The sequence below is a fragment of the Drosophila mojavensis genome, unplaced genomic scaffold (assembly GCF_018153725.1).
Source record: "Drosophila mojavensis isolate 15081-1352.22 unplaced genomic scaffold, ASM1815372v1 contig_231, whole genome shotgun sequence".
In the NCBI taxonomy this organism is placed as follows: domain Eukaryota; kingdom Metazoa; phylum Arthropoda; class Insecta; order Diptera; family Drosophilidae; genus Drosophila; species Drosophila mojavensis.
In genome coordinates this window covers 3,002,693-3,027,182 of record NW_025318772.1, presented here as the reverse complement: position 1 = coordinate 3,027,182, position 24,490 = coordinate 3,002,693, and the positions used below count along the sequence as shown (strand labels likewise).

General features: G+C 42.3%; 2 protein-coding genes across 4 annotated transcripts; one reads left to right on the top strand and one right to left on the bottom strand.

The window, feature by feature from the left end:
- Positions 1-253: 253 nt before the first annotated feature.
- Positions 254-24,043, bottom strand: LOC6574780 (protein mesh). 3 transcript variants are annotated; one of them, XM_032730846.2, is made up of 16 exons: positions 23,950-24,042; positions 23,046-23,638; positions 18,047-18,282; positions 17,799-17,986; positions 10,154-10,331; positions 9,645-9,782; positions 8,344-8,512; positions 7,682-8,276; positions 5,334-5,456; positions 5,040-5,198; positions 4,230-4,974; positions 3,748-4,166; positions 3,495-3,682; positions 3,165-3,407; positions 3,045-3,095; positions 2,090-2,966 (listed from the first exon to the last, which is right to left on the bottom strand). In XM_032730846.2, exons 2-16 carry the CDS (start codon positions 23,557-23,559, stop codon positions 2,479-2,481), a joined length of 4,434 nt encoding a protein of 1,477 aa, XP_032586737.1. In that variant the 5' UTR covers positions 23,560-23,638; positions 23,950-24,042; the 3' UTR covers positions 2,090-2,478. The 3 variants fall into 3 exon arrangements, with proteins under 3 accessions (XP_043863880.1, XP_032586737.1, XP_032586733.1); XM_032730842.2 differs by having other exon boundaries at positions 3,045-3,407; XM_044007945.1 differs by lacking the exons at positions 2,090-2,966; positions 3,045-3,095; positions 3,165-3,407 and adding an exon at positions 254-623 and having other exon boundaries at positions 23,950-24,043.
- On the top strand, positions 20,667-21,818 carry LOC6574781 (protein bottleneck). The gene has a single exon (XM_002000773.4). The coding sequence runs from the start codon at positions 20,716-20,718 to the stop codon at positions 21,637-21,639; it is 924 nt and encodes a 307-aa protein (XP_002000809.1). The 5' UTR covers positions 20,667-20,715; the 3' UTR covers positions 21,640-21,818.
- Positions 24,044-24,490: the final 447 nt, after the last annotated feature.

The following is a 24,490-nucleotide window of genomic DNA, read 5'->3' as shown; positions in this document are numbered from 1 at the left end:
AAAATCGGATTACTTTTGTTTAATTACCATAGCTTATTCATACATTTTATTGTCTACTTTACACAATATATAAATTGTATTGTATAACAATTTTTTATTTATTATATTTACTTTCTAAAGAATTCAGATTAAATATTGATTTATACATAAATATATTTAATATTTATTGTACATATTTATATTTTTTAAATATATATTTTTTACAATCTTAAACATTCTATCAACTACAAAAATAATAAATACAGGACATTTGATGTGTGTTTTAAATTTATTTTATATCGCGAGTCGACAGCTGACACAACCACAGAGATAAAACCCATCACACGATTTGCGTTATACGCCTCATTAGCGTGCTAATCAAATCTGCTCATTCTCAATCTCGTTCGCAATCCCATTTCCATTTCCATTTGCATTCCCATTCCCATTCCCATCCACATTCCCTCTCAGCACGCGCTTGGGGCGTTTCGGCAGCAAAGCGGCAGCTGCCTCCGCCTCCTCCTTGGCAATTCTTTCGCGTATCCAATAGCTGGCCCCACAGACCACGAGCAGCAGGCTGGGTATCACAATCAGCAGTACCATGCCCAGCGAGATGCTTGCCACACGTGCCGCGTGCTCTTCGTGACCTGTAAGATGTTGGCCAAATGGTGTCATAATAACGAAAGTTGATAGTAAAAATGGCGGCCTTAACTGAAACCATCTTTTTTCTTTTTTTTTTTTTTTGGCTAGTGGAAAACACCTGATTGCGGTTAGCGTGTGCAAGGCCCAGTAGCTTCTGAATATAATGAACTAATTTATTTGCATTATATTATTTTATACTATTTTTTATAAATATGCTAATCTCTAATCTCTGATCTCGATGTCTATTACTTGAATATTTTGTTTGGATTTGAAACACTATAGAATAGAGCTTCATAGATTCACTACATGATAAATTTGATGCGCTGCTAAAGGTTTTCTAGCATATTAAATATTTATAAATTATAAACAAATCTACTCACTATAGATTTCATAAATTAAGCAACCATTCAGACGTATCATCCATTAGTGCTCCAAGTGATTCTAACTAGTTGCCTACTTTTGAGCGCAACTGTCGTTCGCGAGTGCTTCAACGCCATGACAGACAAGACACACATGCCCAAGCACACACACAAGCACACCCACACCCACACACATGCACACATACATACACTCACTGACTCACTCGCAGATAACTAACGGCAACTTGTCCATCAATTTGCTCAAGATTGATTGACAACAGCTTAATGCACACAATACATTTGCCAGGAGGCGTGGCTGTACGCCCTGCGTGTGTGTGTGTGCTAGGGAATGGGGACGTGTCATGGCTACGTCCAGGGCGGACACCAAAGCACGTGACAGTTGGCTCAAGATTAATGTCTTCGGTTCTGACCCTATTGCTTCGTTATAAATTTCGTAGCAATTTCTTTGCACTGCAAGTGCACATAACACACTATCCAACAAAATACAGATCCAACTAATGAGATGAGATTAGCTTGTTATTATTATTGCTATTGTTCAAAGTGTGAATAGGAGAAGATATAAACTATCAAGCGAGCATTATTCTCTTTAAGAGCTTCGATGACTATTAGCTTTTCTCTGCTTTCTTACATTCATGCTCTTAATAATCAATTTAGAGAATCTATAAGCTGATAGAAGGTTTAATATAATGGCTGATCTACTTTCATCTATCTAGACTAAAAAATACTAAATACAATAATTAATACAAAATATGTAAGTTAGTCAAATAAACCGAATTTTAATTTTAAAACTCATTCTCATAATATTTAATAAAACGTAGGTCTCTTTTCAACTATCATTTCCTTCTTTTGCTGTCTAGTGTAAGAAGGGAATGCAATTTGGCAACGCTCGTTTTGCAAATTATTACAGAAAATTGACATGCGATTCGCGCTCGTTGGCTTTAAGACAGGTATTTTAACCCAGCTAGCAGAATTTTAGAATTTATATAGTTTTTTGAGATGATATCGAGAGATGTGAAGCGAAGTGTCAAGATTCATGTAACAATTGGCATTATCCGAGCACGCTATAAGCTATAGATATAAAGAGTGAAATATACGTCTATTAACAAAGATTTTATTTATAAAATGATGAAAATTGCATACAAATTGACGAAACACATTTTTGTAATCGCTTAAGCCGATTATTCATGAGGTATTTAAATACAAATTATATGCGGTCTGGGCTATTTGAGCACAGCGTGGGAGGTATTTGCTTAAAGGTCATGGCAACAACAACAAACCAAAAAAATAATAATAAGGGTATTTTGATGACAGGTGGGGCAATTAGCAGTGTGTATAATAATTATTTAAGTTTAGATAAAAATATACATGTTATATATACGATATATGAAATTAGTTATACAAAATTTGAACTTTTTAGCCTGTGCAGGGAAGGCAAATGTTTGTGTGTGTGTGTGTGTGTGTGTGAGTGTGTGTTGGTGTGCTAAACCTCTGTGGATTTTTGCACCGATGGTGTTGGGGATGTGGTGAAGGGCGGCGGCGAGGGCAGCCCGCTGTCCTGTGTCAGTGTTGTTGCAGGCGCTACTCGCAGAGGCGTGGCATTTGTTGTTGTTGCCGCCGGCACACCCGAGGCTGGCCTATTGTAGTACTGCGTGTTGCTGGGCAACACGGGCACGCCCCCAAAGCGATTCTGGGCCGCCGACTGGGGCGTGTAGTTGATGGAGCTGGCTGCACTGGTGCGACTGTCGACCCCGCTGAACGTGGGACTGTATTGCTGCTGGTGCAGCTGGTCGGCCTCCTCGGGCGAGAGCGGTTGGTGATAGCCAGCCGGATGGATTTGGCCAGTGTGCACGTCGGCCTCGTCGAAGTCATCGTCCTCCTCCGGCTCGCGCTGACCCTCCTGGTGCTGGTCCAGTTCGGTGCCGGATGCGGAGCGCAGGGAGCGACGGCCGGTCTGCTTGGGTTTCTCACCTGTTGCGTGGGCAACGTTATTTTGATTAATGTAGGAAATATCCTTGGCTACTTTTGTGCTAGTTCTATTATCACTACCTTCCGATGAGGTCACATCCTCGTCCTGCATGTCCAGATCCCATTTCTTAGCTGGAAAATCAATTTGCGGTTTGCCCGGTAATGGTTCGTTCGTGCGATATACTTTATCGTAGGACCTACTTTTTTTCAGCGTGCTCGCATCGGTATCGCTATCGTCCTCGGGATCGTAGTTCAACACGCGCAAATTGCGCGACGAACCGGCACGGGAGCGGGGCAGGGTCATCTGCCAGTGTGGATCCTCCTTCAGCTGCTTCTGACGATAGCGATAGACGCCGCACACGATGCACAGCATCAACGGGCATATAACGAGCAGGATAATGCCAATTGCAATGAATGCGATACGACGCGTGTAATACACCTCACCTATGCGCAACACAAAACAAGGTCAGCTCAAGCGGCTCAAAGGCAAAATGGTTTCACTCAGATGCAAGCAGGAATATGAAAACTTACGCAGACACTCCGTATAGCCATACTCGGGCAGATTCCAGAGGCCATTGGCCAGGCACTCGCGTCGCTGATCGCCGATCAGAATGAAGCCCTCGTTGCACTCAAAGGAGACCTTTGCACCGGGCATAAAGTCAAAGCTGAGCTTGCGTCCGAAACGCGGCGTTTGCAACACGCCGCAGGAGACAACGCGCCTGGAAGAGGAATTAGTAAAGTAAAGATTCTCTCTAGCCAAGTGTATATCTTGAGCTCCACTCACTTGGCGTTCTCTTCTTGCATGTTGACCAGACTGTCATAGTAGTTCTTGGTGAAGTGTGCCAAGTCTCGATTCAACGTCATCGCATAATCATATTGACACTGCGAGCACTCGCCGCACAGCTCCTCGGCACGCTCCAGATCATAGCTGCGATTGCTGGGCAGGAAGTCGGCGGGATCCATGACGAAGTTCGGCTGGAATGTGGCATTCGAGTAGTAGCTGGCCATGCGTCCGAACTCGCGCGTAAACAGCGCTGCGCCCACATTGGGCACATCCCGATCCGTCAGCATCCACTTGAGGCCAAAGTTGTTGTACAAGCTGCGCTGGTCGTTCACGTTGATCGAGGCCACCTGGCCATTGGGCAGCGTGAAGTCGTCCATGGGATTGAAGCTCCAGTTGCCGAACAAGCCAACCGTTTTATTCTACAACAACAAACAGTCACATATTAATAGGGATGTTCCCCCTCTGCTGCGAGAGCGACCTACAATAAATTTCCAGGGCAGAAAGACGCGTCCCGTCATGAAGCCTTCGTTCTCAACCACCTCCACGCCAATGCCTGCATCGAATTGCACGACCACCTGCGACTGGTTCAGCAGATAGGTGGGCGTATAGACCGTCACGCCATCGAAGTGCTGGAACTTCAAGCTCTCGCGATCGAAGTACACCTTGCGTCCGTCCGCCAGGACATCCAGGCGATAGCGCCATCGCGCGTGCAGCGGACGCAGACGCACCTCGATCGTGGTAGTCGTATTGCCACGCATGGCCAGGGCCGTCAGCTGGGTGGCCATCACCTGGCCATAGTAGTTGGGCGGCAGCTGCTGGAAGCGGCCCTGCACCTCGAAGCGTTCGCTCTGGTCCGTGCTGCGAGCGAGCACGAATTCGCCCAGGCCATTGAAGGTGTAGGCGGTGCCATCGAACGTGATCAAGTGGGGGTCACCGAACACGCCAGCAATGCCAGGCGCCTGGTAGGCAACGCAATCCTGCGAGGGGCGACGCTCGAAGCGGTAGGTCTCACAGCCCACGGACTGCTCCTCCTGCCAGAAGCAGCAGGAGTAGAACGGACGCATGTCATGGAACCACATGGACAGCGAGGGCACCTTGCTGGCCTCATTCCAGGGCATCTTGCCCAGGTTGTGGATGCGACGTGGCCGCGAACCCCACATCTGGTCATAGGTCAGCATCAGGAATCCGTAGCGATCGTAGCAGCACTGCTGCTCAGCACCTTGGGCACTAAAGGGGGAGAAAGGACATTGATGAAGTGGATCGTGAGAGTGGATAAATATATTACTACTTACACTGGTGTTCCGCTGACCACGCAATGAATGGCACCACTGTGGCGCAAGCAGCTGGGATTCGAGTCCTTGTCGCACTCACGGTCCGGTCGGAAGCGGCCCAGGTCGAGCACCGCCTGCTCCAGGGTGCAGGGGCACAGCGGCAGGTCGGCGGCAAAGTTTCTGCAATTTGACATTTCGATTAGTAATTTTCCCTGAGCCAGAAGCTAAACTGAGCTGAGATGTGATGAGATGAGAGCACAGCTCTCCCGAAACTCGTTCAGCTTTTAATGAGCAGCTGCAGTTGCCATGACATACCTGAGAAATCTGTCGGCCCGTATCCAATTATCGCATAGAGCACGAGGCCAGCGCTTGCCATGCTTCTGCTCCCACTGCGGCGCCATATACCAGGCCAATGGAATCGGGCGAGACCATAGGATGCTGTGGGAGAGAGACAATGTTTGATTAGCTAAGCACTCGCATTACTCATACGTCCTGCTGACCTTGTCAGCACTTGCCAAAGAAACTGTAAATGCTAATTGCATTTGTGTGCATGTGCGAAACACCCAATTAAGGAGTCCTGCTCAATAGGATTCCATACACAAGACAATGGCATTAGCGGCCAACCAATTGATGGCCCGATGCAAACAGCTCAAATTTATAAGCGCGCGTGTCGCTCATCAAATGTAAATTAAATTCGCGCGCACACACACACACACAGACGCAGCTGCAACTAAAATGAAATGATATATGGGCTGTTGCCACGTGCCCCATTGAAACTGTAGCACAGTCTAACGACACCCAAAGGTATCATAAACCAAAGCGCCCTAAGAAAAGAACACAAAAGCAGACCAAAAAAACAAGTGGGATATTTGGCGAGTCGAAGACTGAATGCTCTTTGAATTGGAATTGACTTTGCAATGGCTGTGTTTGCTTAGGGTAAGGCTTAAGGTTCTGTATAATAAAAAATGTGAAAATGTGAAATAAAGCTAAAAAATAAAAATATAACTGCTTTAGGGCTTTTTTTTCTGTATTTTTATCAAGATTCATTCTTATATTATTTTTAATAAAAAATGTTGCATTCCGATATCAATACCTCTAATATTCCGCTCACACTGCCATCACTATATAGTTAACAGTGTCATATCTAGGTTTAACAGTGGTTGAAGACTAGATTAGACTAGAGTTGTCTCACTCAAACAAATGAAATCAAAGGAGGAGGGAAATTTACCTTGATCTGCTTTATGAAATTCATTTGAGATAAAGAAGCCAAGCGCTAAAATAATTTTGTGTTTCTAGTAAATGAATAAAAGTTAAACCGCTCACCAAAACTAAGTAGCTTTAAGGAAGCTCTAAGACTGCATGCTAAGATTACAACTATAAAGGAAGATTTGTAGAGAAAAACATCAAACAGTTCTCCTTGAGTGACCTACACAATTCATAGCATAATAATAACTTAAGATACGCATTCAACTAAGATGCCTAAGCAACACGCTGTGAAATAAATTGAAATAATTATAGATCTAATCGGCTCGGGTCTAATCCATTGACACACTTCCAGGTATTGTCGGAGTACCTGGCTATTGTTGGACTTCGCCGTAATTCACTTGCAGTGCGATTAACTCGACCATTTTCAGGAATTTCATTGCCTCTTAAATGTTATTACGAGCGTCTTTTGTGAGCTTTTAACTGCTGCAAATACTTCAAGTTTAAGTGCGAAATAATTACAAGGGCGTAATGCAAAAACAAGTCCGAAAGCTGTGGATGAAGTGTATCCGATTGGCAGATACCCTGTTGCTAGCTGTACTAAACGGGAATCTATTCTCTGCACCCTCTGTATTATATATATAGTAAAGACAACAGAGTATGCTTGAAAAAATGAACTCCTTAGCCTCTACTTTTGTGTTTACAGGGTATGCAACTAGCACAGGGAGTTTTGTGCTAAACAGAGCTATGCAAATTAGCAAAAAACGAGCGAGCGAGTGGGCGAGCAGGCGAGCGGGCGAGCGGGCGCTCGTCAAAGCAGCCAACAATTTGAGCTGACTGTGGCCATGGTGAACACATTTCACTTAGCTATTGATTGGCCATCTCGTCTAATTACAAAGTGTCATAATAAGCCATCTATGGCTGAGCCAACTGAGCCACAGTCAGAGCCATAGCCAGAGCCAGAAGCGGAGTCAATGCCAGTGGTTACTGATTGGTCCCCAAAGACGTGAGGACGAGATATGTGGTTGCACACAGCACTCTGCAATTGCTGTGGTAAATTGAATAAAAATACGAGCGAAACTTGGGAGGGACCGAAGCCAGCTAGCAGCTGACACAGCTGAAAGTCAATTAAAATATAATAAACAGTGGCCCAGCCAACCAACGGAGCGTTTGAGCAACAAGAGATAGCACTTAAAGACTAGACAGAGATTCAAACTCGGTTTGCCACATTTTTTAACTAATCGAATTAGACGGCTTTTTGCTGTATAACAGAAATTTCCATTAGTTAATGTAAATATAAAGAAACGAAATCATTCGATTTGTAAAAAATAAAAAACTCGAAATTGAATTCTTGAATGTAAAGAAAAGTATGTGAGATAAGGCAAATGTTGATTCCCTTTCAGCATGGACAGCAGATACAAATTTTTAAACATTTTAAGCTAAAGATTTCAACTACTTACGGACTGAGCGCCAGGTTGGAGTATTGAGCCGGCTGGGTGAGATTGATTTGAAGGAAGCCGAACTGCATGTCATTGTTGATGTTGTGGCGGTTTATGTAGTTGGAGGGCGTGATGACATAGCTGCCGGAGTTGGTCAGGCTGGCCTCGATCACATCAATGTACTCCAGCTGCGGCTCGATCTTCGTTTCGCGGTAGCCCCACAGGGAGATCATGACATTGGCATTCAGATTGGAGGTCAAATTGAAGGCGTTCCAGCTGATGCGAATCTCGCTGGGATTGCGCTTGTGCACATCGTCGGTGGCAAAAAAGATCTTCTCGGTGGCGGCGGCCGGTGTCTCCACGAAGTACTTTCCGCGCCACTTGAAGCGCTGCGTGCCCACGGAGATCTGGAAGCGGATGTAGCCCTCGGCCTTGAGGAAGGGCTGCACGCAAATCACACGATTGCGATCTACATAGGTGCCCAGCACAGACTCCGTGTCGAAGTGGCAGGTAACGCGTATGTTCGGGTCAAAGCAGGGTCCCGTTATGTTCACCACCTGCCCGCCCAGCATGTTGCCTGACTCGGGCGCAAACGTCAGCGGCAGAAGCGCAGCATCTGTCATAGGTAGAGGCCATAATTAAAGTGAAACCCAAAATCGACAAAGGCCATTAATCATACGCACCGATATCCTTGTTGCACGACCCAATCAAAATCTGTTCGTCGATGCGGAATATATGCCGTCCAGGGAATCCATTGCCCCAGCCCCGATTCGCCAAGTCCCGTATGACCATGTTCTGACTGTAGGGCTTGTACTCATAGGCCTGAGTGCCGTTGCCCGCATTGAAGCCGACCTACATGAACAGATATGCAAATCGATATTAATATCCAGCCGCAATTAAATTGTAATTAGTAGCCGACTTGAACAGCTCGATTCGAGTTGGTGTAACGCTTGGCCAAAGAGCAGCAATTTAGCCAACAACTTGTGGGCCATTATGCAGACAAAGTTGCCAAAGTGCGTTTAATTATAATTTGTAAGTTGCCATCAACAACATCCACACAGAAAGCTTTGGCTACGACGACTAAGCAATGCGCTGCTCTCAAATGATTGAAATAAATATATATAGATATGTGTGTATATATACATATATGCATATAAAATATAGTTTTAAATCGATATTGAAGCAGTTAAAATTCATTTTCATTCTAAAATATTCATTCATTACATTATATTTCATATGTTTATCATTATTTGTGTATATGTATATCCTCTATCAAAATCTATGTATATCTGTGTATTAGCTTACTAGCTGCCAATACTTTACCATCTTCATTTATACTCAACTCAATTGTCTTAAACTTCCCCGCTTTTTCTTCCGTCTAATTGCAACCTAGCCAAATTCATTAAACTAATATGCCCTCTCTATTGAGCCTTATCTATGTGCACTGTCATAACAATATCGTTGCAAGCTATTCATAGCAGTAGACTTTGGAAATGGAATTGAATTTCATGAAATGATTCGATTGAACTAGAAATTATTTGAATATAAACTCACATAACCACACACACCTACACACTCAAACACACCCACACACACACATTTAACTGCTACATGCTAGAGCATTCTAACGAAATGCCTGCCCACATAATTTCAGTTAGAAGACCAGCATATGCATGAGCATATATATTATAATATCTGAGAAAAAATGTTCTGTGAAAATTCAGTTAGCAAAGCCGAACATGAAAGCGCTCGACAAAGGGAAAAGCTGCCAACGTGCACCTAAAGTGCAATGGAAAACTTTACCGTTGCTTGGCAGCCGTTAATTAAAATCGCGTCGCTTGTAGCTTAGAAGCTGTGCGTGTGCGAAAATTTGTGGAAATTTTTCATTATGTAATTTCTTAATTAGGTGCGACCGTAACGCATGCCAAAGCGTGTTGTTTAATTAGAGTGCTTCAATAGAATTTATCCTATTTGCGAGACTTACGAATGCGGGCACACCGCCCTCGCCCTTGGTCGTATCGCCGCCCGCCTCAGTATGCGAGAGCCAATTGAGAACTGCATAGTTGAAGATGACATAGGTGTAGACCTCATCGGTGGCCAGGACCATTTGGAAAGTGTTTGTCTGCAGTCGTCGAGAGGGGCAAGAGGAAGAGAGAAGAGAAAGAATGTTGTTAGTGAAAAGAAATAATAATTGTAATAAGCCAGCATTGCTGAGTGCCATTAGCTTTCTTTCTGCCATTCGCACTCAATTAACTCGCGCAGAAAAGTATGCTATGAATTTTTTTGTGAAATTGCCTTGAATGCAATTGCTAGCAAAAATAACTTAAAGTAATTATAGCCGTTATCAAAGTAAAATGAATGTTTTTTCTTTCTCTTTATGATGAAGAATTTTCATTGCAGTGCTAAGGAATACCATTGTAAAAGAGTTTAAATACATATAAATATATAAGAGAGTATCTCACTGTCATCTTTGTATTAGTTCGCTCAGCTTACCGTAAAGAGTGAGTTATCAATGCCGCCGGCAAAGGAGACATTCTTCCAGGTGGCGATCACCACGTGCTTGGGCACAAAGGTGTCAGCGCCCACAACGCCCGTGCGTATGTCCCACATTGTGCGCTCACGCACCTCGACGCCGAAGCGGTCCGTGCGTCCCATCAGATCACGTACCACACTGCAAACAGAAATAAATATGAATTTATAAGAATGCGAATGTGTGAGCAAAAGTAATAAGCGAACAGGTGAATGGGCCGAAATCAAATCAGCAGGGCGGAGCAGATGCTATTTGGATTTGGCAGGCAAGAAGATAAATGGATTTGGTGTTTGGCATATAAATCAGCATACTCCTGCGCTGTCCATATATATAGATATATATATATATATATATATATATATATATATATATATAGTGATTTTATATTCGTTATGTTAAAGCTTTCAAATGTGAGGCCAGCCACCATGGCGTATGATTCATGTTCCTTAATTATTCATTACGTAAATGCGAATGAGCATTTTGACTTTGTTCTTAACTTCCATTTTAAATTTTTTGCAAAGAAGAAAAACAGAATCATTTTCTCTCGAGAAGACAATTAAGAGATGCCAATTGCAATGAAATTTCTTTAGCCTTCATATCGTATGTACTCGGAATCATTCCATTGATAGACGAAATTGCAGAGATGCTTCTCTCTCAGTCTGTTCTACTTATGAAGTCAGCTTTGGCCTGACATACAATGGATGCTCTCTCTATTTGGTATGCCTCGTAGAATGTCTAAACTTAATTGCTTTTGTGTACGCTCAGCGCTTCGTATGAATTCTTTAATGGTTGATACAACTTTTTATGAGTATTTTATTTAAATTTGAAGCCCTTGCGATTCGACTTTCGGGTGGCAGACAAAAGTAAAAAGCTGATAAACGAACTGTATTGCAATTAAATGAAACTCAAAATATTTATGTCAAACGAAGTGAAATGTTTGTGCAGCGGCAGCAACGGCGCCAGCATTGATAAATGTTTGCGTTATTTGCATTCTGGCAACAATTTATTGATTTTGTTGATTTAAACAGCAGCCGCCGCTCGACATTGTGCTGCATGTAAACAACAGGCACAAAGTGGGCCCAAATTTTTTTTTTTTTTTTTTTTTTGTTTGGCTGTGCAGCGTGTCCATGAATGAACATGCATTCATCACGCATGTGAGCAGCTGCAAGGCACAGGCGGCGTATGCGCAATGTTTATTTATTAACACATCGACGCGTTCACAAAATGCAAATAATTTGTAAAAATGCAATAAATGCGCATGAAATGCACATGAAAATAAGCAACTTATTAACATATATCCTATTACTCTATGTCGCACATCCGATGTCTATTGTACACACACACACACACACATACTCGCATACAGCTGATGCAATTATGGCTCTCATAAATTATAACTGACAGCAGCTGGCAATCGAAAATAAATTGCATTTCGGCCTCAACTGACTGAAAACACATGCTGTCCACATTGTTAGCGCAACCAGTTACCAACATGGCCCGAAAAAAGCATACACGTACACACACAGACACAAGCGAAAAATGGCTAACAGCAGCCGCACGAAATGCCAGCATGTAAAAATAGATGCCATAACTGGCAGGCAGTATGCGCCCAGCAGATATCTAGTAGGTGCCCGAAAGAAGTTTGCATAAATTGCACACAGAATTTCTTGCAATTTGCAAGCGCATTTTTAATTTAATGGCTTAAGTCTGCTGGAGGTGGGAAAAAGGAGCGAGAAATTCGTTTAAAAGTTTAATATACTAAAAGAAAAGAATTTAGCTACTTTTACTATACTAGACTTAAGAAAGAAATTAAATATATATATGTATATTTATAATTTACCTACTTTTAAAAGACATAAGCCGCGCATGATAATTATATTAGACTTATATATTAAATTGACCTACTTAAGTACAAAATTTTAATATAATTCAACTACTACTATTTGCAATAAATTGATAAAAAAGAATTAATCACAGCTCAACTTTAATACTAAGAGAATTTCCAATTTCATTGGAGCTTTGAAAATTTAGTTAGACTGATGGAAAATATAGGATTTTAAGGACAAGAAACTACTGCTTAAGCTGCAGGCAGCGTGTATAGGATAAAAATGTGTTGTGTTTTCTTCCCCCTATTTAGTGTATTAAGCTTATTTAGACTTTAAAATAAATGTATACAAAGAGGAATGCATAGAAATATTTTTAAAACTACTATATAAATATTCTTAAATTTACTGAAGCCAGTACGTGTCATACATGTGCAACGATTCTTATCAAAAGAATAATCCCGAATAATTCTTGTCATATCTATGTATTATACCCCTTGAGCAACTTGCATTTAAAGCAGCGCATATACATTTTTATATATGAAAAAAAAAAGAATGCAAAAAACGGCATGTTCAAAAAAACCGCACAGTAGAAACCTCATGCCACAAAGAGACAACTGCACACAGACATGCAAATACCACAACACGCACACATACAGACACACACACACACACACAGATGCAGCTGCACTTGCACTTGCATAGTTTATCATTTATGCACAGCCCCATGCCCATTGTGCAGGCTGCCTCCATCTTAGGCGGCTGTGCGCTTTTGCCATGAAACTTTAAATGTCTGCAATTGACATTCAAGCCAAAATAGACCAAAAGAAAAAAATAATAATAATAAAAAGATAAAGCATAAAATTGTCACACGGCCTAAAAATGCGCGCGCAGCAGCCACGTGAAAGTAAGCCAAAAAGCTACAGACATACACACACACACACACACACACACAGAGATAGACACAGCTGTGAATGAGTGTAACAACAGTAATGGAATGTATGTATATATTCTATATAGACAAAGTATATATGTAAAGAGCGCGTCGTACTGCTCGCTTTGCTAGTCGTCAGCGTCAGTTTCAGGCCAGCCCACCTACGCCCTGCCAACTCGCTCCAGCAGCACCGCCTCGCGCCTCCTCTGCTCGCAGTTCTTGAACTGCGCCATTATGTACTTTATTGCATACATTTGGGCGCCGCCGCCACAGTTTTGTCTGCATTTTGGGTTGAAATGCCTGCTCCATGGCTTTGCTCTGCGCTCGCCGCCATCAGCCAGCTGCTTCCACATCAACATCTCTGACTTTTCTTTTGGCCCCGTTTCTCCCACTCTCTCCCTCTCTCTCTTTCTCTGTGTGTATGTGAATGAACGTGAAACAATGGCCGCACTTAAAGCAAATGGCGAAAATGGCAAAAATTGTATGCAAGCTGCAAGCTGAACGTAGCCTTCGCATGCCTCGGACCAACCACAACTCAATTTCCTATATTGTGAAATGAAAACATTTCCACAAAAGTTGTAAAAGTCGAAAACTTGCTCAACTTCACTCGACGCCAAAGTTTAAGCAAGTGAATTAAAAATCAATCAAATGGGAAATATCAACTGACTGATATGAGGTCAAATATAATGGGATTTTCTGGTTTTATTTATTCATTTTTTGTATTTTTCTTGAAGCCACGCCCACTGGCCCATTAATGTTTTAATTGTGGCAGCAACGCCCACACTTGTGGCTGCCCTTGGCAAACAACAATTAAACGCTTAGCGCTGCTGATTTACACACTTGAAAGCTTTGCAAACACTTTTGAGGAAGTTTTACTACCCAACAGCCCCATTCATTTGGATGATACCCTAAGAAATACTGGGCATATTCATTTTCAGCAGAAATGTGTAACATTTTTGGAATGCCAAATGGAATGGCGAATATTTGAGGAGTGGCAATAGGATATCAGTTAAGGATCTATATAAGATCAGTCTTAAATAGTAGTAGTAGTAGTTTGTCTTATATATTAATGTTAATTTTTTTTAAATAAAATAATATAAAATCTTATAAACATGTCTTATTTTATACCCTATAATATTCTACAGTAAGTGCATTAAAACTGTGCCTATACAGAAGCCCTTCTACTTTATTGTTGTTTAATTTGCGCTGCCAACAATTTGCGTGAGTGTGTGCTTATGCATGTGTGTGTGTGTGTGTGTGTGTGTGTGTGTGTGTGTGTGTGTATGTGTGTAATTAAACCTGCGCTCATCACAAATTTAATGGTCAAGCTGCGTGTGAGAAGGAACTGAGGTATTTTGCTGCAAATGAAGTTCGCACTGAACAAGCGACTCACGAGGCGTATGCGTAATGCAGCTGCCAGCAGTAAGCCACATCCTTTCCCCTCCCCATTTCCACAGGCCAACACTCATACTTCAGCTAATCCCGGGTAGAGTGTTAACTATAAGCATGTAATTAAATTGATAGTCGCACATAAAAGTGAGTGGGTGAATGCGCGAGTGTGTGTGTGTGTGCGGGTGTCTGTGCCTCTATCTGTGTGTGTGTGTGTAAGGGTGTAAGCAAAGCCAAATGCTGTTAAGCAAGCGGAATTTACATAGCATGCCTGTCGAACAGACGCTGCTACATCGCTTCAGCTCAGCTCTTCAGTCGAGCTATTTAAATTAAATTCCTACGAGCGTTACACCCACGCACACACTTCAAAGTGGCGTCCAGCATTTTCTTTTCTTTTTTTGTTTTTGTGCAGGACAATTAAATGTCAGAGGACGCAGCGCTCTCTCGCTGGAGTCCGACTAACCCATAAGCGAGTCCTCCAACTGATGCATCTTTGACATATTGTCCAGAGCTGACTGAAAACTGTCAAAGTGAAAATTGAAATAAAAATGTAAATGGAAACGGAAACGGAAATGGAAATGGAAATGCATACGGCGTGCCACAGCCATTGTCCAAGTCGTATGGTCGCAGCTCGCTCTCATTTCTCAATGTGTGTGTGCGCGTGTTTTTCTTTCTTTTTCACTAAATTGCTCGCAACAAATGCGCTTTACAGCCCGTTAATTGCTTTGTGGCACCAATTTGTCAAAGTGTGCCAAAGTACACTGAAATCAAAGGGCGACAAACATTGCTGGACATGTTGAGAGAGTGCGGGAAACGTTAGCTAGAGCAGAGCATTAAAGCACATTAAAGACATTCAACTTAGAGATATTATATGTGGTTACAGAACTTGGAATTATAATTGAAATTGAAATAGGGAACGGGAAGAATTTAATAGTAATGCTTTACTGGCAAAAGCAAAGAGATAAATATATCGATATATTCATCTATGTATCGTTAGCCACTCACAATTACAACAATAATTATGGATCGCACTAGAGGTCAATAAATAAATGATTAAAATGTCATAAACAGGAATCCAGAAAGTGCTTAACTTATTTCTACATATATTTAATAACCTAAAACATTAATTTTTGCGTATATCGACTTATACAAAAGTAAATATAATCATAAATCTCTTGAAGGGCAGACAGGAGAGCTGAACAGATTAAGATAACAGTCACTGCTTCTATCGAAATGCATCGATATAAACGTATATCGATTTCGCTTATCAGTATGAATATATAAAGATCAATACTTTAATATATTTATCGATATACCTATATAAATATAAAGCCTTTAAAGTACACTCAGTGTATATCACTAAAGCTGTTCGCCAGAAATATTGATCCAATTCAACTTTTCGAATCTGCACTCTCTGTACTAAGTTCACCAAATCCCCCTATGACTGCATATACGTGCTCTCATCGCTTTCCCAGTTTCGGTCTCACTCTCAGCAATTGGGATGTTATTTATGTGGTCTATGTGCTATTTTTTAACCGCATTTTTTGTCCGTCAACAACGAACGTCTGAAATTTAAACAAGCCTCAGCAATCTAGAGCGAGGCGACTATAAATAAGCAGCCCTAGTTGTATCTGTCTGGTTTAAACATTGTTTGGGCAAATACACAGAATGCTTTGCATATAGCCTCGAAGTGTGGGAGGGAGAGTCTCGTTATATATGCATAGGTCGACGCTAAGTGGATGGCAGCAGTGGACAACTGGGCGGCTAATTAATGCGTTATATTTCTGGTAATTACAATCCAAAGCCAGCAGCTCGCAAAGTTTGAAAAGAAATTTGCATAAACAGCAAAAATAGCAACAGCCAAAAAAAAAGTGATGAAAACTTGTTCATAAAAAAATGCTGTGAATTTAATTATACGAAATTAATATGAATAAAATATACGAAAAAAAATATAGCGAAATGCCAGCGCAGCGAATCTCCAATATATTGCATGCTGTCGCTTACCTGCCCTTACCTGCGCTGGGGCTGCGGCTCTGCTGTGCCTCGAGGCCATCAAAAATGCAATACGAAGCCGAACAGCAGCTCCCCCTGGCGACATTATGAAATTGACTCGTGTGTGATAGGCACGCGCTGAGATCAGGTGGAAATAGAGATGGCAATTTGGCCAATTCCGAAGGATAAATGCTAGCCAAAAGTGAAGAGGAGAAGCGAACAGAACAACTCAACCGAGAAACGCCTTCGTGTGTCAAGGTCAGTGGGAAAAGCAGAGCGAGTGTAAAACACAAACAGCAAAGCGCGCAGGAATGCAATAAGTCGAGCAACGAGAGAAGCGAGAGAAGCGTTGCAAGCATGCCTCGACGTGCATTGCTCGAGTGCCGCAGTGCAAGACGCTCTAAGAAGTAAGCCGAGACGTGAAGAGAGTGAGATGCAAATAATAAGAATAATGCATTCAAATCAATTACCTACGGTAAAATCTCAACGAGCTGTGCTATCATAATCTGCAGACCTGGACTAATATACCTCGATATTGCCTATAATTTTGGCTGTAAACTAGCCAACACTGACTGCCGACTGCCGGTTGCCGGCTGCTGTTACTCTCGCCGCCATTTTGAAATGGATGCACGCATAAATGAATGCTGAAATCAGCAACACTGACAGCTCAATGGGTAACAAATGGCAGCCAGAGCCAGATAGCCGAGCCGAGCAAAAACCGGATCTGGTAAGAGCGAACAGGTAACAACGCAGCTGTGCAAACAATGCAAAATGTGGCAATAAATGACACTAACCAGTCAGCAACAATAACAGCACACACATATACATATATAGATATATACAATATGAATGCGAAACATGCACTCACACACACGTAAACCATGTGCAATCGGATATGGAGAACTCGCATTGGCAAACACGCCTCACACAATCTGTGCTTAAAACAAATCAGGACGTGCCAACAGGCTCTGCATGACTATGAGATACTCTGGCTGGGCAGCTAATGGAGCTGAAGATGAGAAGCATTAGAGACTCTACACCAAATGGAATGCTATTGGATCAGTAGAAGAAAAGTATATAAATTATGGATGAATGTCCTCTTAAAGTATATATATTTTCTGATTAGGAGTTCAACTTGAATATAATTCAACATAAAGATACTTAAATATAGTAAAGATGATGTCGCTAGTATCAAAATAACTGTATCAAAACTATGCTAATCAAGTCGGCAAGAAGAGATCTAATCAGCTCAGACCGGAAGAAATCTAGCTCACAATCTCAACTCAAATCCAATATACTCCAATTTAGACTCAAGAGCAGAGTATAATAAATGTAGTATAACTGGAAGTGCACGTATGGAAAGTGATTTTAAAAATGCAAATGGCATAAGGAACTAACAATAACTGTGATTAGAAATGGCAAAATATAAACAGAGTAAAATATACAAGGGCAAAGTGAATCAAAACTAACCGGAAATAGACGCCAGGAGTGCGCTGGTCCAGGTCCGAGGGATACTGGCGGCCCACGCGGCACTTGCTGAAGAAGATGCCAATGAAGGAGGGATCACGCTTGTTGGGCCAATCCTTGATGGGGAAGACCAAGGGATAGGTCAGATACTCGGGTGGGTCCGAGAACTCCAAGTATCCATTCAGCGAGAGCTGAAAATGCGAATAGAAAATTATAATATTACTTGACTCAGCAGCAAATTGTCAACTCACCCGAGTATAGTTGAAGCGGAAGCCGTAGAAGGGCATCTGGAAGTTCAGATTTTTGTGGAGCTGCGTCATCGAGGCGTGTATATCAAACTGATAATCGCCGCGTCCGCCGTACTGGTCCTTGTCGAAGAACCAGTACATGAAGTTGGATCGCAGCTCGGCGAGGCGGGCGGGCGTGATGGTGTATCCGCCGGCAGCCGTCGAGGGCGTGTCCGGTGGCGCCACATTATTGTTGGGATCTGCCGCGCATAATGACAATAAGCAAAGAAATGCATATAGATATATTAGTATTACAGTCAAGTCTGCAGTAAGCCATTATAATAATTTCACATTTCAGCAGCTAATCCTGGGAGATTACGTATTCAATTTCTGCCCATGCAAGCGCCTGCAGGAGGAGCCGGCAGCATTTCAATTTAGGCCCGTCGCATGCAACGCTCGCCACATAAACTGAATAACTTTGCACTTGCATTGCAATCTACGCCCTGCCGCATGCCACTTGCCACTTGCCACGTGTCTAACTGCAGCCTCGTGCAGCTTCTTTCTGCTGACTCACTTACAAAATTGCTGCCTCGCTCCCAACTGCACTTAGCCATTAAAGGTCACAGTTAATATTCATTTCAGTTTTACCAACTTGCCAGCTACACTTTCTGGTGTTTCCCTTTTTTACTTTCTCTCCGGCTTAACGTTGTACTCGCTCACAAAAGACTATGGGGCATATTGATTTTGTTTTAGATTCAATATCAGTTGCATCTTACGAGATTAAACTCCTTGAGTTCACCTAAGGCTTCCGCTTTCTATCTATATGTAGCTATACCCCCTCTAATATACATATCTATAAGTATTACGCGGCCACTTATACCCGTCTGGAGTGTATTCACTCGTTTTTGCCATCGTTTCAGGCAGTTTTTCGTAATTTCTTTTCTTATTTTTTATTTGCTCTCCGCGTTGTCTTTTTAAAGCAATTTAAGCCGACTAATGTTTGAGGGACACAAAAAGCAGCCACAGCAAGCCAAGGGCCTTAGACGAGGATATTCAAAGGATGTGAATCGCTCGTAGGCAAAAGCCTGTCTGTGGCTTTTGCCTGTTTGCAACTTGAACCCTTGGGTGATATCTCAATTGAGAACTTTGTAGCTGAAACTATTTTCTGTATTTTAGATAATACCTGGAAATTCTAAGAGCAATTGCAATTATGGGGAGTAAGAAGAGTTTGTATATTTATAAGGAATTTTATAGATATCAGTTATTTCTTCTAGTTTTTGGGGAATCGTTTTTGGAAGAATATTACATTAAAAATATGTTGATATTGAAGAAGAATATCTAAAATGTTCATATGAGTAGCTCAAGCTCGATTAGGGCATAGAAATGAAGTCATTGTTAAATTTTGTTAAATATATTTATTACCTAATCACTCTGATCATTGCACCGCTTATAAATCCAGAAGCATATTTATGCATAGCAAAAATGTTTTTTTATTGAAATCAAAGAAAAGTTATTCTTGCATTACGAGTATAATATAAAAGCTTATAAAGCATTGCATGAGCCGGCATAGCATTTATTGAATCTCTCACCATATAGAAAGGAGTTAAATACATTTCTCTGGGTTCTTATTTGAACTCTGCTTAAATACATTCTCGTTCTGCACAAACCGATCACTGCACTGGGAACCATATAAAATATGCATATTAAAATATAATTGCTAAATTGATTCTGGGTCTTGCTCTGCTATATATTATAATATATAATATATTGCACATTTATTTTTATTTTTTTAATTAATTGCTTCTTCCCTTTATTATAATCAATAAACAAATTAATTTCACCTTTGACAAATCCTTATTAATTGAGGCTATCAAGATTTCCTATACGCTTCAATGAGAGTTATTCCCCGAGCAGGGCTTAACCATTCAGTGGCCAGTTAATACATCGATTCCCACTGAGGCAACGATTTATTCATCCATTAAGCTCTGCCGTGCCCTGCTCCGGCGGGGCAGACAATTATTAAGTGCATTTCAATGATGATGATGATGATGATGATACATATATAAGTAGTGTAATGCCCGATAATTGTTGATGGCAGTTGCGGCTAATTAATAGTCAGCGAGGACGGCTGCCTAAGCTTGGGCCAGGTGCGCGTCCCTTTTCGAATTTGTTCCAGCTGTTTGAACTGTTTTTCGCGCAGCTGTCGCAGAATGGATCAGTTTTTAATCTATTTATGAATCAGTGTCGAGTTGACAGGCCATAAAATGTTATCCTGCCGGCACTAATCCTTTTCGGGCAACACTATGATGAGTGTTGTAGCTGCTGTTGAAAAAAAAAAAACACTCGTCGCTCAGGTAGGTGGGTGTGGGCGTCAGGATTAGAGCTTGATTTATGGCCGCTGGGAAAATACGCAAAATTCGCGTGCGCTGCCCGCGGTTCGAGGGAAATCTCGCACGGGTTTTCTTTTTTCTTTTTTTGCTGATACATTTGCCGGAATTCACATTTGCAGGCAAGTCAAATTTAGTGACCAAAAATTAATCTGGGCAACTATATAGTTAAGTACCTGAAGTCTTGTGGCCAGCTGCGCTGCGCTGCGCCACACTATAGCAGCTGTCAGGTAGATAAACATTGCGCTATATAAACTTGCAACACGGTCGCATGCAGCACATTCAACACGCAACACTCGACGCAAGATGAGCATCAGCACATTTAACTTTCAGTTCTACAACTACAAGCTGCCCGCCGCGATGCCGCAGCTGAATGCGGCCAACAGCTTCAGCGAGCTGGAAATGGACATTGACGAGGAGGAGGAGCAGCAGCTGCAACAGACGCCGCCGCCGATTACATCCACCCCATTGCCAGCGCCGCCCGCCAAGCCCCGTTACACCAGCGCGTTGTCTTTGACAGTCGGCAGCCCCGATGTCAGCAAAACGCCAACGCAATCGCTGCGTCCGCAGCTGCATCGACCGCAGAAGCGCTGGTCCATGGAATTGCGTGAAAAAGTTCTGGAAATGTCCAAGCGCAACAATGCCTCCGATGAGAAGCTGTCGTCGCAGCCGCAGCCGCAGTCGCAGTCACAGCCGCTGTCAGCGGATTGCAATGCCACATTCTGCGCCAGCAGCGAGCAGCCCGATGAGCCCGCAGCGGTGATCACGCGCAGCGTCAGCGACAAAATCAACTTCTTCAACAGGCTAACCAATACCTACGAATCGTCCAGTGGCCACTGCTCGAACAAGAACAGCAATCACTTCATATCGCTGCTGCGATCGAGCCGCCCACAGGGCGTGGCCACCATGGGCAGCACTGGTGTAGTGCCGCCGCCAAAGCCCAAGCGTCTGGGCAGCATACCCTCGACGCCCACCAACACAACGGCGCAACATTCGCTGTTTGCCACGCCCACTGCCAAACCGCCCAGCAACGGAGGCAGCAGCATACAACGAAAGAGCTCGCTGCGCCGCAAGCCCTCAGTGGAGAAATCCCGAGCCACCATCGCTCGACAGAATTCAAATGCAACGCTGCGACCGCAGCGACATGCCATGATGGAGGACCTGAGCCTCGTAGTGCCCGTCCGGCTACGCATTGCCGAGTACGAGCAGCGCATCTCGATGAGTGCATAGTGCACAGGAATGAAGCCATTGACGCCACGCCCTACATGCCCATCTGAGTCAATGGGAAGGTGGATGGATGGATCAAACTAGTGCAAGCTCCCAAGGATTAATATTAACTAGCTCTTTAGTCATAGCCAAGTGTTCAACATATGCATAGGAATAAACACACATATAAATAAATATAAATTTATGAAATTTTAAAATGTAAAACATAACAAAATGCTTAAAAATATAGAAAAATTGTGGAAACTGAAAAAATTGGTATGCATTTTATGCAACTTAGTATCAGAAATCGAATATATATACAGAAAATTTAAACAAATTTCAGTTGTAGAAAACTGTTATTGGTATTATGGCTTTTGAGTGCATTTTACCAGGTAAAATATGTATATCAAATAATTACATGTAAACTCATATGAACCTTTCTTATACAGTCGAGACTCGATAATTTGCACCCCGCTAAATAAAAATTGGCGATAAATCGAAAGAAAAAACTAAAAAAGAATCATTCTCGATAATTATCCATAATTTGAATTTCTGTGTATATCGAAAAAATTGTATCCACTTGCCATTTCGAATAATCGGGACTTGACTGTATTATAAAAAATTTATGTCATAATGAATTCCTATATACATATATAAAGGGAAAGAAAATGGTTCCAAATTTGAGCCATAAAATATATTTTATATATCCCATATATTGGTATAATATGTATATACTATATATATACGAAATTTGTCATGCTGGACTTGAAAACATTTTTTCTTTAATTATAAATTTGTCTAAATTATTGTATTTATGTATATTTAATATCCGTATATACATATTATACAGGTCGCCTTCATAGCTTTAGCTCTATATAGGTTAAGGACGTAGGTAAAATTTATATAAGAAAATTTAGTCATAATGTGTAACCAGATATGACTAACGTATAGGAAAAGCAATTCTCTTTCATATATATTATCAGCGTCGATTACAACTTATCAGAGCCGCTGTAAACTGAATCATTGAAAATGTATATAATAAGCCACACCTGTTTATATCAACCTGCACAAATTCAGATTCTCTCTCTCTCTCTCTCTCTTTATCTCTCCCTCCTTCTCTCTCCCTCTCTCAGCTCTCTTCTCTGATTTCACTTGTTTTGTTTGCCCAGCAATGGCACAACAATCGTTAGCTTTAAATACCTATACTGTTAGCATTATCTTATCTGCTACTAAAGACTGATGCCGTCCGTCCGTCCGTCCGTCCGCCCTACGGAGAGACAACCAAGCCATCGAGCAAATATTGGTTAGACATGCAAGCCAAACGCACTGCTCGCTGTTCGCTGATAAGATAGTTGTACGTTCAACGCGGCGTATGAGTAATAATGAACTGAATCAGCAGCGACTGGTAGCTGCTGGCCCGTTACACTTACCCCAATTGTAGCCAGTGGTATCCAAATCGTACAGCTCGCCCAGATAGTCAAAGGGCATGACTAGTGCACCGGATTTGGCCAGCGGTTTGAGGCCCGCCACGGTGAGGATGTCATCGGTGCCGCGATTGGAGGCGGCGACGGCAGGTGCCGGGCTGGGGGCTGCTTTGGCTTTAGCTGCGGACGCCGGACTGGGCGTGGCAGCAGGCTTAGCGACTGCCTTTGTGACGGCGGCTGCGGGTGCTGCGGGTGCTGCGGGTGCTGCGGGTGCTGCGGGAGCTGCGGGAGCTGCTCGTGCTGGTGGTGCTGCTGCTGCGGCTGGCGCTGGTGCTGGCGGCGGCGGTGGCTCAATAATTTCCACAAATTCCACTGGCTGCGCCTTTTTGAAGGCTTTGTTCGCGTTTGCTGGCGCATTTATAATTTGATCTTCCACTTCCGCTGAGATATTCTCATTGGCCAGCACATAGGCCATGAAGCCGCAGGCCAGCGCACAGACCACAAACAGTTTGAGGCGCATTTTCACAATTGCTGCGCCAAACACCTTTTGCCTATATTTTCGATTCGCTCGATTCGTAATTCGATTTTCGTTTTTCGTACTGAAAAATAACACACATAGGCGGAAAGGATAATTGATTTATCTAGCTTTGCACTTTCAAAATACGTTTTTCACTTGATGACATCATCAACAGACAGTCAGTCTTAGCGCACTTTACAACACTGCCAAAGTACAGGCAATTAATGGAATTATTATATGTGCAAATAATTTTAAATTTAATTTTCAGTTTTTTCACTGTCAAATTCTTATTTCGAAACCATTTTTTCACTTGATGATATCATCAGCAATTTCTTATCAGCCACATATATTTATATATATTTTATTCCCATATCACTTTACAGCACTACCAACCTTATAGACAGCTAAATAAGTACGTTCGTTAGGGCGCCACGCTCAGTTAAGACTGAAGTCGGGGCGTTGCCAAAACTTGTCGACTGCCTACACCTGTCAGTGTTTTTTTTTTTTTTTTTTTTCGATTGTGAAATCTTGGAACCCCGTTATCTCCTATGCTCCATAGCTATTGCGTGCGTTATCTTATCAAGTAAAACCACCGCGCACTGATAAGGCATTCCGCTGCTATTTGGCGTTCCACATTATGTTGGCCAGGTCGAATCGCCTGGGCTATTGTGCAAGTGTTTTTCGATTCAAAATGCCTTTGTTTATTCAATGTTCTCTCATTGAAGTGATTCAGTCTCTCTCTCACTCTCTCGCTCTCCTGATCTCTCTGGGTGCCTTCATATCTTTTTGCATCAGCTTTCGTTGACTTTAATGGCATTACGATTTATGATTCATTGCCATTACAGTTAATCACCGTTATTCCTTACTCCAATGGCCAGCCTCTAGCCCGCTAATATAATTATAGACAATGAGGCATGCAGCAACAACAACTTGG

Excerpts from the sequence above, each read along its gene's own strand:
- LOC6574781 (XM_002000773.4), top strand. The coding sequence starts at position 20,716 with ATGAGCATCAGCACATTTAACTTTCAGTTCTACAACTACAAGCTGCCC.
- LOC6574780 (XM_032730842.2), bottom strand. The coding sequence starts at position 23,559 with ATGCGCCTCAAACTGTTTGTGGTCTGTGCGCTGGCCTGCGGCTTCATG. Across the intron at positions 9,783-10,153 it reads TTGATAACTCACTCTTTACG|ACAAACACTTTCCAAATGGT; the intron begins GTAAGCTGAGCG and ends CGACGACTGCAG. Across the intron at positions 3,408-3,494 it reads TGGCTATACGGAGTGTCTGC|GTGAGGTGTATTACACGCGT; the intron begins GTAAGTTTTCAT and ends TGTTGCGCATAG.